Source organism: Paramacrobiotus metropolitanus, unplaced genomic scaffold (assembly GCF_019649055.1).
Source record: "Paramacrobiotus metropolitanus isolate TYO unplaced genomic scaffold, Prichtersi_v1.0 Parri_scaffold0000088, whole genome shotgun sequence".
Taxonomy (NCBI): domain Eukaryota; kingdom Metazoa; phylum Tardigrada; class Eutardigrada; order Parachela; family Macrobiotidae; genus Paramacrobiotus; species Paramacrobiotus metropolitanus.
The window spans coordinates 84457-100554 of NW_026570308.1; the positions used below are offsets into that span (position 1 = coordinate 84457).

At 40.7% G+C, this 16098-nt stretch overlaps 1 protein-coding gene across 4 annotated transcripts; it reads right to left on the reverse strand.

Annotated features, from left to right (window-relative positions):
* Positions 1-10470: 10470 nt before the first annotated feature.
* Positions 10471-13562, reverse strand: LOC129596329 (uncharacterized). Of its 4 annotated transcripts, XR_008691410.1 has the most exons (6): positions 13470-13562; positions 13310-13396; positions 11165-11341; positions 10970-11021; positions 10795-10881; positions 10471-10737 (listed from the first exon to the last, which is right to left on the reverse strand). XR_008691410.1 is itself a non-coding variant. In XM_055493571.1 (5 exons), the coding sequence occupies exons 1-5, from the start codon at positions 11552-11554 to the stop codon at positions 10712-10714; spliced, it is 384 nt and encodes a 127-aa protein (XP_055349546.1). In that variant the 5' UTR covers positions 11555-11735; the 3' UTR covers positions 10471-10711. The 4 variants fall into 4 exon arrangements, 2 of the variants coding, with proteins under 2 accessions (XP_055349546.1, XP_055349545.1); XR_008691411.1 differs by lacking the exons at positions 13310-13396; positions 13470-13562 and adding an exon at positions 11401-11470; XM_055493571.1 differs by lacking the exons at positions 13310-13396; positions 13470-13562 and adding an exon at positions 11513-11735.
* Positions 13563-16098: the final 2536 nt, after the last annotated feature.

A 16098-nucleotide genomic window follows, 5' to 3' on the forward strand; every position in this document is an offset into this window, starting at 1 on the left:
AGCTGCAAAAGGGCGCATGCGTAATCTTTAATAGTGGAAAATGCAATATATTAGGTGTTAAAAAAGTTGAACACCTATCGGAAATTTATCAAGAGTTCCAGCATCTCTTTAAATAGAATGTGCTCGGATTCTCCTTTTTTTCGTTTCCTCAAGATTTTCCATGACAGGCAACTTGACATTCTCCATTGACCCCGCGTTGCTCTTCGGTACAGTCACCGTCGCCTGAAAGTCGAAATTTGGATAAAGGAGATTTTCTAATGCCTTCGAAATGTATATCCTTAATTACCAATTCCTTCTTCTGTTTCATAGGAGCTGTCGGAACGGTCCGAATCCGTTTCATATCCTACAGGATTTCGAGTTGTCAACGTAAAAAATATAAACTACCCAGATTCACTTACCGGAGTCGTCGGGATCTCCCGGCAGTTCATGGTTAAGCATATCACTATACTCGTAAGAGGACCAGTTTCTTGAGGCTGCTTGTTCGTCGTCTGCCTGGTTGGTACACATAAAAACTGCTATTACCTTGTGTATAAATAAAAAACTAACGTGCAGCATTTTGTTGCGCTGGAATTTGTGGCGGGGTATTTTAAAGTCGACCAGCATGTTCCAGCGTTTAACTTGATGATTGGATATATAAATTCATTGGCAAAATGACAGTTATCTATGCAAGTCATATGGATTATTCTGTCTTTATTTTTCTTTCTTTATTCGTCCGCTTGACAGGGAATTCAGTGTGTTACTTTTTGCAGCACTTCCCGTAACGCCTGCTTAATAAACCGAGCAGGCGAACGAGAAGTGTTCCAGAAATAAATACATTGCACAATAAAACATAAATAACAGCTGGATCCTTTCTGTCTAATAGCTGATTTCTTTTACTTTAAAAGTAACGAGGTCCTTTAGTTTCAAGAAGTGTAATACAGCATAGTATTAATTTTTGTAGTATCCTTCATTTGCCTGTTTTTTAGTAAAACAGGCAAACGAAAGATGCTCCAAAAAAACGCTTGGAATATGTGATGCATTTAAAGAAATCGTTTTTTTTCAAGTTTGAATTTTAGACAGTAACACCGTCAGTTAAGTTAGCGTACGTCAAACATTTTTGGAAAATAATACATATTATTTTTCATTAGATGCCCCGCCGAATCCCGTTCTACAAAGCTGCCCAAATATTTCCAAGAATGGGCCAGCATAGACTACACCCGAAACAAAGATTATCGGAATGAAACAGCAAAATACATCACCAAGCGCCTGAGCAGTCAACCTGAGAAGTGGCGTACTGAAACAGTAAGTTATATCTGTATTGTATATCACATATAACTGCCAATATGATTATGTTGCAGGGGAAGCTGGTACGACGCTTTCGGAAGAGCTCCTACGATCTTGCTTATTTGCATCACCAACAGAAAAAGCTGTTCACGGCACTCGTTGTATTGTGGAAGAAGTTGCTCGACGCTGCCCAGGCAATGGAACAATTTTACGTTCAGGGGGTTCAACAGCATTTGCAATTATGCCCTCCAGAAAGCATGGCAGCATTTGGCGAGGGACACTGGATCGATGAAATTAAAGATTATGCAAAAACCGATTACCAACCAATACATAAGATTATAGCTGACAACAAACAGAAGAAAGACGAAACCAAGCTCCTGGAAAAGGAAATGCGCACTAACATTGGCACGGCCAGTAAGGTTCTTCCAGTGGCAAATCTGTGAAAGACAGAAATCAAAGCCAGATCCAAAGTCTATCTGGCTTTTTGGGGAGAGTTTTCCAACTTATCCAACGCTGTAATAAATTACGGGGACGGTAGAGCCGAGCATATCACTAAACTGACAGACGCCTGTGCTGACCTGAAATCCAAGTTGAACAAGACCAGATTTTCGATTGGTAAGTTGTGGTTTGTATTTACTTTGTTCGAATGTTTCATTATCTAATTTGTGCAACTGAATACACAACTCAGTGGTATTAAGATTTGGTACTTGTAATTATACGAGGGTACCTAATCAAGTAATGTCGTTCGCATATAACTTACGAAAATAAAAATATGAAATCATTTTTAAAAAATAGGGCATTCATAACTGTATCAGTAGGCTGATGGCCGAGTCAATGCCCCCTCTCGGCAGTCAGCATGAGTCAGCGTGCCATTCACTCGGGAGAAAATTTAATTCATTATTAAAAATGGCGCGCATGACGAAACATGGGTTTCGCGCTATCATGTACGCAAATTTTTTAAAAAAACTTAATGCAACCGAATGCCATTCGGAAATGCAATTACTGTTTGGAAGCCAGTGTCCTTCATTGCGCACAGTGGAGCGATGGTTCTGGCGGTTCCGTGCGGACAAATTTGATCTCGACGATGATCGGCGATCGGGAAGACCAGTTTCAGCGAGGACTCCGGAAAAGATTGCCGCCGTTAAGCGCCTGGTTGAGAAGGATTCCCATATATCTATTAGAGAGATAGTGGACGAAACCGGGATTAACGAGGCAAGTGTGGACTGCATTTTGCGTGTTGATCTGAATTTGCGCAAAGTAGTGTCGCGTTGGGTACCTCATTTGCTGACTTCTGCCCAGAAGCGTTCGCGTGTGAATTTGGCCAAGTTAATGCAAGAAGATTTATCATCCAAGCGTCAGTATGAAATCTACACTGAAGATGAAAGTTGGTTTGCATACTACGAACCAAAACGGAAGCAGCAGAATAAAACTTGGATCACCAAAGGAAGCGGAAGACCGACAATTGTCAAGCGATCCCGAAGTACCCGGAAAGTTATGTACGCCTTTGTATCGGGCAGGAACGGAATCATTCACAAACGAGCTCTACCTCCTAAAACTACAGTGAATTCTGCGTGGTACTGTGAAAATGTACTTGAACCTTTCTTTGCAAAAATGCGAGAAAAACGACCCCAAAGTGGAACGACCCATGTGATTTGGCATCACGATAACGCCCGTCCACACACCTCAAAATACACAAAAAATTATTTAGCTGCGTCTGGTATGAAAATTCTCCCGCATCCTGCCTACAGCCCTGATTTGGCCTCCACGATTTCAAAATATTCCCCACTTTGAAAGATAAACTTCGCGGAAAAAAGTTTGGAAGTGATGAAGAACTCGAAGGAAATCTTGATAGTGCCATCTCTTCTCTGGGTCGCCGTTTTTTTGTTTCGATGTTCGATGAGTGGAGGGATAGATGTAAAAAATGTATTAAGGCCAAGGGAGAGTATTTCGAGAAAATAAAGTGAATTGTGCGAACCAGTAAATAAATAAAAAATATACGACATGACTTGATTAGGTACCCTCGTATATACAGATTGCAATTTGGTGACGTAATAAATAACATCGTACGTGACAAAACGCAGAGCGCGCCACGGGGCGCCAATGCTGCTTGCCCTTTTACTTATTTGGAGCCGAGAGATCCGGTACTGACCTGTTTGAAACGGGAAGCCGGAGCTTTATTTGAAAAGAACCGTAAAAGTTCTTTGCTGGTCAGGCGAGATGTATGTTATGTTGGGGGTGAATAAGCCGGTAAAACTGTTATCGGTTCCATAAAAGGTGTATGTTATAGCTGTTAAGGGGTGAATGTCATTCAGAGAACTGCGTCTGTGTTTTAACCTGCCGGACAATCCGGTTCCCAGTCTCACACATGCAGTAAAGGGGTGAATGTTATACGAAGGTGAGTGTTAAGGGTAGTCTCACTGTAGACTACTTTTAGTTTTAGTTCCGTGTTTTGCTACGTGTCGTACATACAGCTGCATGCACGTAAGTGAAAAATACTTTTATACATTTCTTTTTAAAAAAAACTTGCACTATTTGATTTATGCCGCATTTTTGTACGCAGTGCACTGTGAAGGCAGATCGGTGGGTTTTGCATGAGTTGGCCTCAAACGACGCATTAACGATTAGATTGGTTTTGCCAACTTTTTTGTAATTTATTCTTAATTTTTTAATAGAAGCAGTGTCTTATTTTATAACAAAAAAGAAAAATTTGAGAATTTTCAGAAACATTCCCAGAACAGAACGGCAGTACGCCACCTACCACACCGAGCGGTTGCAATTACCCCCTTCGCCGGAAGTCTGTGAATTTCCTGCATTTGAAATTGCTGATTAGAGATTGTCAAGAAATATAAACCATACTAGACAGGAAAGTGATTTCAAAAAAGGAACAGGTCACTCTGAAGGGAATCGATCATGTGCGTTAGAAGCTATGAGGCGCTAGTCTTGAATCGATCCAGTGCGCCTTCCAATGCTAATCCACATTACACACGGTCAAAAATAATGCAAGTGAATAACCTTAATTCGGCTTAGAAGAAAAAGCCATTTGCTTGCGCATCATGCGATATGTGACGAATGCTCATTATTTGCACCAACAATAATTATTTATTTTAACTCTTTTACCATAATATTTTTGAGTCATACGGAGTTTTCGTTAAGCTTGTCGTTTTGCATGCAGTACTGCCATAAACGACAGTGAAATCCAGGCTGACCAAGGCGAAAAGCCGCAGGAAGCAAAGAACGATAACAGCCCGGGTACAACCGATCCGGATGTGGAGTGTACCGCTGCCGATACCATTGTCCCCGTGGAGAAAGAGCGTTTCTTGACCTACAACCCGCAAAAAATCAGGCTGTATATCCTAGTGACCGGTTGATTGTTTATTAATTGTTTTGTTCTGCATATCAGCAGTCAGCATGATACCTCTTCAATATTCCACAAAGAACATCGAATCGGGACAAATCCGCTACGTTAATCAAGGAGCCACACTTCGTCAGCATTTTTGTAACCGAGTATATAAGGCTGTTATCAGTTTGCCGGTGTGCTCGGTTGCAGTAATGCTGGAAAGTTTGTCCGCTACGCTGTGGGCGGTTGACTGCAAATGGATTGCCAATCGGCCGAAGCCTTTTCACTGCGGATACTAAAACGATGCTCTTAAGATCTCAACTCGAATTACTTACTCAGCGCTTCGAAGGAGTTTACGACTGTACAGGTTGGAAAAGGATGTGAGGTCACGAAGCAGTTATGATTCCGATTATCAGAATCGAGAAACACGAGTTTACTGTGCGGCCAGATCTCAGGCCTAATTTATTTGACGTCGTCTCGTACGAACGGAAGAAGAACAACTAAAATCAGGTGTAGAAACAGAATGGGCAGCTTCCGATAATGTGTCTTATCATGCTACGATCATGGCAAGCTGGGCAGAACAGGTAGCCACACAAAGTGAACCGCTTGGACAACATTCATATGCTTTAATTAAGATTGGTAGAATATGCTATATATAATATGCTATACAGATTGGTAGAAACTAGAAAGCTTAAAACAATGCGCAATAAAAGTTACTAATCAGTTTAGTTAAAATGAACTTTAATTGCAATAGCCACCCAAATAGCAACAATTGCAAGCGCTGGTACACTACTTAATAGTTAAAAATTAAACATTAAAAAAACAACCAAAATCCTTATCCTCTCTCGGATTAAAAGGCAATGTAGTTAAAATTGGTTATCGTAATCGTAGCTTAGCCGCTTTTCTACTTAATGTTCTTATTACCCAATTTGGCCGACGGAAGTGGAATTATCTGCCCGATGCTCTTTGCTTATCGGAGGCAGTTCGGTCGCAGTTGACTATGGGAGCAATCGGTTGACTGAAAACTATCAAAGAATCGGAGTTTGCCGTTAAAATGAAATTTTTCGCTGGAGATTAATCGATCATTTCTTTATCTACAATATGATTTGTCTAAGAATCATAATTATTGTCTTGCCCACCGGATTTTTTCTTAAGTCGGTTAATGTTAATACTGTTGTGCTTTTCGTGAACTCCTTTTTTTACGCTGACAATATAATTTCTCTAGAAAACTGGTCGTTGGTTATGGTAAAGAACCGGAAACGGTCAACTTGTCTGGTTGCGATTATCAAAGTCTAAGTTAAGAACTATGGTTTCTACCACTGCACACTGCGGTGGCCAAAATTGTACAAGTTGTGCAGTCCTTTTTGTGGTTAAAATTGCGAATTTTAATAAAATTGAAGAATACAAAATTACCTAATCTGTTGATAAATATAAAAATGGCTGAAAATTAAAATAATTTTTTAACAGTAAATTTGTCGCAACAGTTAACACGCAACTCGCAGCAGAGCAGATGAGCATATTTCGTCGAATTCTAGTTAAAACCTGATATTGTCTCACCAGGGCACATAGGGGTCCTCCAAATTCAGAAAAATTTCATCTTTTGTAAAAACGTAGTATACTACCCAAGTATGCTTAAAAAATATTTTCAGCTGCTGTAATTAAGATAGGCGTGGCCAGCGCAAATTAAAAGAGTACGCAGTACCAAATATGTATGTACTTACTATGTTATTACAATGCACAGCGCAGGCTTTATGCATACGAGTAGCCGGCCCGTCATATATTGCAGTAGGCCACTAATTAGAAAACACTAAACACACTAATCCGGAAATAACAAATTTGGAAAATTTCCAGTTTGACAGCGGTGGTAGGGACCACCGCGTGCGGGTTTCTTTTTGCTCGGTGCTAGCAGCTGCTACTCGAACAGAATGCATAAAGTCTACGCTGTGCATTGTCATAACATAGTACGTATGCGGTATTGCGTACTCTTTTAATTTGCGCTGGCCACGCCTATCTTAATTACAGCAGCTGAAAATATTTTTTTAAGCATACTTGGGTAGTATACTACGTTTTTACAAAAGATGAAATTTTTCTGAATTTGGAGGACCCCTATGTGCCCTGGTCAGATTCAGCTTCATAGTCCTATGTTTATACACTAAAGTTTCAAGAAGATCGAGCACGTAACCTAACTTTGGGGATTTTTGGTGCAGCGTTTTGGTGCTTTCAAATTTGTTATCCACTTAACTCGTCCTCTCTCGGCAACCGGACATTGCGCGCACAAGCGGCTTTTACGCCAATATAATATGTACACAAGTTGCTGTAGATATTATATTGGCGTAAACGGCTGCAGAACAAAATAAAAGACTGTGATACATGTTTGGGAGTGGGCGAGAGCGAATGTTTTCGCACATGTACAGTACTTGAACAAGATTTTGGTGCCATGTACCGGCCCCCTTCCTTAATTTACCTCATCTAAGCAGCCGGAAGAAATGCGCAGGCGGTTTTCGGTCACTTTTAGACCGTTCAAAGATAATTGGGCTGAACAACGACATAAAACAATACAACAAGGTCCTTTCGGGGTTCGCGAAAAAAGTCAGTTTTATTGAATGTACATGAATTCAGTACTGCACGCCCCGAGCCATTTTCCTTAGATGTTGCTAAATTGCTACCAATGTGGCGTGGCGAGACTGGCGACGATGATCAGCTAATTGGTCAGCCTTCTGAAGTCACGCGTACAGCCTGTTTCCCGGCGCCAGTACAGCGTACTTGTCTAACAAGGGCACACCCGCCTTCAAATTCAGAAAACCTCATATACTGTATGTAGAAAGGTAATATGCTACCTTGGTATCTTTTAAATAACGAAAGTGCTATGCGCCAGGAAAATTCCTGGCGCATAGTCAATTTGCTATGCGCCAGGAAATTTCTCGCAAAATTAAAATGTAAATGTTTTTAAGTTGTTAATATCCCTTTACGAAGTCTAATCATAACCCACACGTCCGATTACGATTACAGCCCGAGCCTTCATAAGAAATTTTATCAACTTGATGGTTAGATCAGAAAGGCTGTAATTCCAGTTGTTTATACGGCACACCGTTCTTTACATCAAGACGGACTTTATCCAGGACACCCCGAATTTTTTGAAACTGGTTTCCGTTTTCAATAATTTCGTTTAGCCAGTTTCGAAATGTAGACTGTTTGGCATAATTCGCGCTTTTGATGTTCGCATTTTTTGAAAGGGCATGTTTGACGCAAAACGCTGGTGCATATACCCCACAATTACTCTAACCGATCTTTTGTTGCGGGACGGAAGGACACTCAATGTGCATTTCGTTTCCTTGAGTGCAAAGTAATAATGTATGTATCCAGGTTTACAGCTTAATACAAGTCCATCGGTTTCCGCTTAAGTGTGCATAGTACTCGCGATTTTTGGGATTAACCCATTCCAGTACCAACATGCAGGCCCGCGCTGGGGTTTTTTTGGTAGGGGGGGCGGCGTTTTGGCTAAAATCCGCCGGGGTGGCGGCCAGAAACTGGTCGGGGCGGAGGGTGCGGAAGGGGGGGGGGCGCCATACTTTAAATTCGCCCCCGATCAAAACCGAAAAATCGCCGCCTTCACGGCGGCCAAAATCGAAAAAAGGGGGGGGCGGCCGCCCCTCCAACGCGGCCTGCTAACATGCCGGTGAGACCGTTGCTTCTTATTCCGTTCGACTGTCGGAAAATCGTGCATGCCCTGCTTTTTTGCTGATTTGTAAATTCGGCAAAACTGTACAGTGGTGTTTTTACTTTTCAACGCGACCATAACAACACAATGCATACCCACATGTGCATTTTCTTTGGTGTTCGCCGGCTTCATCCTCTCATTATCGCTTTTATCATGGCAAAACGCTCTCAGCTCTATTTGCCATGTTCTGTTCGAGCAGTCGCAAATGCTTCCTTAGGTCTAATGCCCATCTAATGCCCATCACAAGTATTGCTGGTACTCCAGTTCTTAGTTTTTCCTAAATATTGAGTTCTTGGAAAGCGTAGTTTGTGCTTTTTGTAATGAATCTCACGTGTTGTTATGCTGTCTATATAAAAAGCACTTTCACCAAGTGACAGTATTATGTTATTAATAATTTAAAGCGATAAAATTTAATTTTGGCGGCGAATTTCCGGGCGCATAGCAAAACGACTATGCGCCAGGAAATTTCCTGGCGCATAGAAGTGACCTTTAAATAATGCTTTCATCTGCAAAGGTCAACTGGGCACGACAAAACAAAAATTAAATGAGTACTGTTACGCTGTACTGGCAGTTAACAAAATAATATAATAATTTTGAGGCCACTGGAGCAGCCGTGGACCCTTTCAGGTAACATAACTGAAACTGAAACAGCGGGTCCGGTAGCCACACCCTGAATTTTCTAAATACTTCCTAATACTGTTAATATTGTATATATATTATTGTTGTATGCTATTTTATTTGTATATAATTATGTTGTATATATAGATATATTGTTAACGCATAAAATGCTATGTATTTATTCCACAACGTAATACCGTGTACAGTGTACTCATCTAATTTAATTTTTGTTGGTCAAGACCTTTTACCTTTGCACATGAAAATGTTTTTTAAGCATACTACGGTAGTATACCTAATACCCTTTTAGAAACGATGAAAGTTTTCCGAATTCGGAGGCGGTAGCAGCGCCCTGGTCTGTTGCTCGCGTTGCCCGTTTTTATTGCTGTTTTCTGAAACTTGCGTTCCATTACAATTACGCAATTCGTCATCGCCCGTCAAATCCTGTCAACTGCCGACAGTTAAGAAAACAAAAATTTTTGCGCAGGAAATGAACTAACAAGCGCATGCCCACTAAACCGGCACCCGGAGAGCGGAGATCTATCGACTGCTAACTGGGGATCGCATCGTAGGGCGATCAATAACACTTACTTCAGTGCGTTCATGATTTTGGGTTTGATCCACACCGCATACTTGTATTGATCGGTACATTCACCCTTCAAGATGAAAAGAAAATTGCAGAGACCTAAATAATATATCAGCGCTGCATAGAGTGGAAGACGCAGAATGTACGCAGATGCAGGCAGCAAGGATAAAAAAGGGTTACCGGGTATATGGTTTTGCACCGTGAATTTAAATTCCTTTACTTGAATTTCAGTCAAACACCTAACGGGCGGCCACCTCGGGGAGGGGGCCATGTGGCAGGCGGTTCAGGAGCGCATATTTTCTTATGCACATCAATTATACAATTAGCATATGACATAATTATCTTGATTTTTGTTGGTTGGGCGCATAAGGGCGCATATTTATAGTACTAATACACGTTACTCTTATGTCACCTCCCTCCTGGTGGCAGTAAGTTGTTAGTTGAGTTGGGCGCAGTTGGGCGCATATTTATAATATACACGTTACTCTTCATGTCACCTCCCTCCATATGGCAGTAAGTTGTTAGTTAGTTGGGCGCAGTTGGGCGCATATTTATAACATACATTTTACTCTTAATGTCACCGCCTTCCAGATGGCACCAAGATCTTGGTTGGGCGCAGTACGGCGTATATTTATATTAGCGGTAGCTGTTAACCACATTATTATACGATATTATACGACTTATGTCACTACCTTCCAAATGACAATTATTGGGCGCAGTTGGGCACGCATTTATTACATATACCTTACTTTTTCTGTCACCATCTTCCAATTGGCAGTCAATTATTGGTTAGAAAGTACTATTATAACGCACAGCATAATCATCTTACACTTCCATTCATTATTATATTTTTATTTATTTTACAATACTTATTATACACAGATCCTAATTTATTGTAAAACAAAAATTTTATTATATCTACATTACACCATAATAATGATTTTTTGAAACTTCACATCACAACAGTATAATTATTATGATACTAAGGTATATAATATAATAGTACAAAAATCGGGCATAATCAATTCACCATAATAATATTATACCATTCATACAAATAGCATACCACTAATGAATTTAGCTAATAATACAAAATGATACTTGTACTGGTAAAAGAATAATATCATGTTATCCAAATTCAAAGCCTTGGGACCATTCAATTCTGCTTCGCAGTTCAATTCCACTTTTCCACTCATTTATTCCGTTTCTTCGGAGTAACTGTATACAAAAACACATATTCAAATTCATATAACTTATTTGTGTTTAATTTCCTACCATTCGATCGTTTGCTGCACTCAGGTTGCACTGTGGTTGTTTGCTCTTTGCTGACACCAATATCCATAGCTGAACATGGATTTTCTTCTACAAAAACAAAATAATTTCATACTTAAATTTCTTTGTTTAATTTAATGTTAAATTTGTTGCGTTTTCAGTTTGATTAAATTTATACCAAGCATCCTTTCTTCCATATAGGTTACACTGATGGTTTCTTTGCTGCGGCCCTGTAATAACATTTATATAACAATAGTGATAATATCTATTCATAAATATTTTTTAATAATTATTAAATTCTATTTATTTATATTTAATAAATATCTATTCATACATATTACAATAAGTATTAAAATATAGAACTTCAACTTACTTCAATCTTACTGTAAGCCTGCTTCAAAATAACACGATATTGCTTATTCATAACCGAAAAATCGTTAACTCCAATCAGTCCACTTTGATGGGCAGCTGCTGAATGTCCAAATAATTGTTGTTGAATTTGATTATATGCCACGACATCCACGACACCACTATCGTCCGCAATTTGCAACTGTACAGAGATATTTTTAATATACATAAAAAATTATTTGTTTCTAAAATTAAAATTACATTTAACGGCTTGAAAACAAATGCAATTTCAGACGGTTTCGGCTCAGTCAGACAATTTCCGCAAAAATCTTTGTTCCCTAAATACAACAATCATACGGATCGTTACACCCACCTTTTTCTTCAAAATACTTTTATCGCATACACAATCATCCATAACACCATCATCTATAACACATAAATATCAAACATCATATTTATTCCATAATTAATCCACATTCTCAGCATAAAATCATTCAATCATTACTAAATTTGCTATACACCAAACCATACGGAACACTACATCCACCTGTTTTTTCAAATTTATTTTATCAACTTCAATATCTACACACCATGACTCTATAATGCCACATAAATTTTCTATACTTAGCTTTTACCATTATTTCGAACGGTTACACTATGCGAGTCAATATTTCTAACACTATGCCACGTTCACAGTCACTCAAGCGGGCTAACCTATATGACTACAGTGACCTAAACTGCAATTTCTAATATGCGGTGTAGCACGTTAAAACTGACTAAATACGCTCCATAACCTCACTCCATAATTTTCTACACATTGTACGCAATATCTTAATTCACACTTATTAACTCTATTAATTGTATCAAACCACTCCGTATCACTTTACGAAATATTGAATTTCTATAAATGCCCTAATTTTTAAGTCAACCTTTAATTCCGCAATACATAAATCATCCGTTACAAAAATATACACCAACAAATTTTCCGCACGCATTTTACTCTGAAAACCAAATTTCAGTCTATTAATCCTAATTTAGTTCTCCTACTAAATTATAAAAATCAATAATTTAAATTGAGGTTTCTAAGATTTGAGCTATTTGTGAATTACAGGAATTTTATAACTAGAGCAGGCCACTTCAATAATGCGCTGCAGTTGAGCTATCGCGGTTTCGTCCCTCCCACAAAAAATTCATTTTAAATTCCCGTTTATGCCGGAGTCCATGGACGCTAAATCTGCCCACTTGGCCATGCATCGGCCCTTCGGGGTGCACTTTGCACCATTAACTTGAAGCCCTTCCTGGGGCAGGGCACCGGTATAACGGCGGGCGTGGCCGAACTGTAGGACGATTTCCTCCGCGAGGTTACCATGCAGCCATGGGAAGTCCTCCTTGAACGTGCAACATAAAACCCGATTTGCAAGGAGCTGGGCGTTAACATTTTCACTACCATCCTGAGCATAAGCACGCGACCCTCCATTGGAACACTTTTCAGTGAACACCATCTCTTTTTTCAACAAGCGCATTTTTTTGGCGAAAAAGACGATTTCGCTCCCGAGGCGGTTTGCAGGTTTGGTCTAGCCGCTAACTTCTAGTTTTTTTTCCTGAAGCACTCTCTTGGGGGTCCTGAACCTGACCTCAATTCCAAGCGCCTAAAGTCGTTCCTGCATTTCTGGCAGAATTAAATTGTGTTTTTGAACTGCCATGACTTGTTTCATCGGTGCCTTCACTTCGGAAGGCGTTTCGCGCGGCACCGCTATCACAAATCCATTACTGTACGTTTTTGTTCAATAAATGCGCAAGAGAAAACTACGCTATAACCTTTAAAAAGATTGGCAAAACATGCGCTGCACGATTCGGCAGAAAATTAAAATGGCACATCGCCAACTTGGCGTGCACGGGGTGTATTATAACACTTCCATATCAACTTCAACAAACTAACACAAAACAATGACAAAATACCGCTCATTAAACAAATACATTAACACACCATCTGCCTCTAACACATAAACATATCTCCAATTAATAAATAATATTATTCCAGTACAAATTTAATCAAAGTTAATTCTCTTGACACAATATACCACTTTTCCTATATAGAATCATTTTAACCATATCAAACCCATACCTAGTATTATCGTATGCTAATCAACATACACAAATAATTTCTTACCAATCAAATGTTTTCCTAGGCAAAAATCCACCGAAATCCCACTCACACCACTTCCCACGCAATGAAGATCAATTCACACTCTCCACCCTATTAAAACAAAATTTAAAATTCAAACAATTAAATAATAAAACATTTAAGAAATACCATCAAACACAATTACCAAATTTATTCCACCAGAAATCACGAAACTCACGACGCAACCATAAATCAAAACTCTGTTCACACAACAAACTTCTCATTCCAGCAATCGCACCAACTGAATTCTCACCACACTCCGCGTCTCCTTTATATACCCAAAGCTCAACTGCGCTCAAAAAACTACTGTACCAATCCCCAACAAATACCAACCCCCTCCATTCAAAACCATCCAATCCAAAATCATTTCGTCAGAGAACTTCAAAAGCGGCCTCATTTATATCGAAATACCCAACTCAGAATTAGTCTTTGACAGGACACATATGGCCAAACTACAGCTTCTACACAAAAGACTACTCTTACAAAATCTACACAACAAAAATTAATTGCACTCGAATCTATATTACGTGCTCAAACACTTTAAATTACTTTAATAGCCCATGAGCGCGTATGATTCGGATGACATCGTATCCGGGTGGATGCCGTCGGGCGCCGAAGCCTTCACCGATTAAGACATTCTGCCGTCTCCGGCGGCCGACGAACGCCGCGGCCAACTGGGCTACGTTGCCGCCTTCACCATTTCTGCGCAACGGTCCTAATGAGTATATCCCCGGGCTGTTTGTCATTCGCAACTGGCGCTTACATTCGCACTGTACACTGCTCATTCCCTGGTGCCAACGTCTCGCTCCCCACCCTCCGTCACTGGAAGGGCCTACTTTGCTAATTTTCGTTGGGGTAGTGGTTAGATTTTTCAGCAAGATTGCCAGTTTTTTGTCTGGCTGCTGCTGTGAGTGCTACCGGTTGTGCTGGTGAGCGGCGCCGCTGCAGTTGTGGTCATTAACACTGTCGGTTCAGCGGCCGTGTTCCCGTGTTGTGTACTATGGATGTGTTGATCAGTGTGCATTGTACCGGCCGCATTTGGAAATGGTGGATACAGGAACGATACTTCGGCTGGATTAACAACAAATTCAGGTACGGTTGATATAGTTTACATTTAAAAAATTGAATTGTAATCTCACGTGCGATAAAGGCGACTGACTGCCGTTAAGTAGCAGTAAATACTTTTTTGTTAATAAAAACGATAATGATTATAATAAAAGCCGGTGGTAGAAATTTGACGTTTTTAGCATAATAACCACAAATTTATGAATTGTATTCGTATCAAACATCTTCATTCGCCTTTTTTCGGCCCGTTTAAAACCTAATTGCTATTTTTAGAAGTAGTACCGCTCACAGCGGCAGAAATTAGAAGCCCGCCACAGCACCGAAAGGGTCGACGCCAAGGACACGGCTCCTTTATCGATACGGTGCGATCTTAATGAAATTATGCTTCGTATTATGCTCGTGGACTGCTATGTGCTACAATGTCGAACCACTGGAAGACTTCATTCCGCCGTCGGCTCGCTTGCGCCGTGCATCGGATTTTGGTGGAGCCGCTATATCCGGGATCACAGCGACGCCGGCACTGGCAGAACGTACTGTATTAAGTATGCAACGGTAAGGAAATTTCACCGGCTTGCAGAGACAAATTCAGACTGCAGCGTACCGCATGCAGTTTGTAGTTGTATGTACATACAAGTCCGTCCAGAAGTAAGAGCTCATGTGTACCGGTACAGCGGGAGAAATAAAAAAAAAGACTCGAGCCCAGTTGGACAAATTACGGTGCGTTAGCCGTAATTTTTCGGACGGGTCTGTAATCGCACGGACCAGTAAGACTACGGGTTCAAAGGGCGCTCTTGTTCTGTTCTCACCGGTACGAGGATTCACTCAGTGAAACCGGTAGAGCATTCGTTTCCCGAGCGAAACGAAAATTCATGGAATAATTATCACTGATAAATTTATAATTAATATTTACCAGTTAATTTAATCCACTGATCAGTAGTACAGCAAAATAAAGCACTGCAGCTTGTGGTTTCATACGGTCGTTCACGCGTAACTGACAGGCGTTGTGGTCCCAACAGGGCATGATGCACATCCCTCCGGTACTCCTCTCGTATTGGATGGATTTGGGCTATCCGCAGTGGAACACCAGCCATCCGGCGTTGCTGTGGCTCTTCTCTTCCACTTATTCACCCATAACATACCAGCTTCTTCGCGGATGGATCTGGGTACTGCCTGTGCTCACAATTATCACTATTGCATCAATGACGATCGCACTCGTCTACTGGGGCCGTGGCATCAGATCTCTGAAGAAATCACGTGATGAGCAAGACAAGAACAGGTTGGTCCAGTGTTCGTGATAGATTCCATCCGCCTTGAACGGGAAATTGTGTTTTACAGCAGTCAGGACGCTTGTTTGTGCAATACGCGTAACAAGGGAGTATCTCTGGTTTAGGCTTAACTGTATACTTGCACTGTACTGTAGGGCTCCGGAACCCAGCGAAATCGAGGCTGGTCACGACGAAAATTCACAGGAAACGGTGGACGACGATTGCACCGGGACAGTCAATTCCGATACGTCCTGCTGCGTTCCCGATACCGCTATCCCCATGGAGAACACGCTGAACGGCTCTGCGAAACCCTATTTCTGTACGTGCACGTTGAGCGTCGGCGTCGTCGCCTTTATGGCGGTTATAATCCGACGAAGTGTATGCTGTTTTTGCCTGCCATATAACCGCTGCAGGTGTGGGCGCTTCTGTTGATGCTGACCGCAT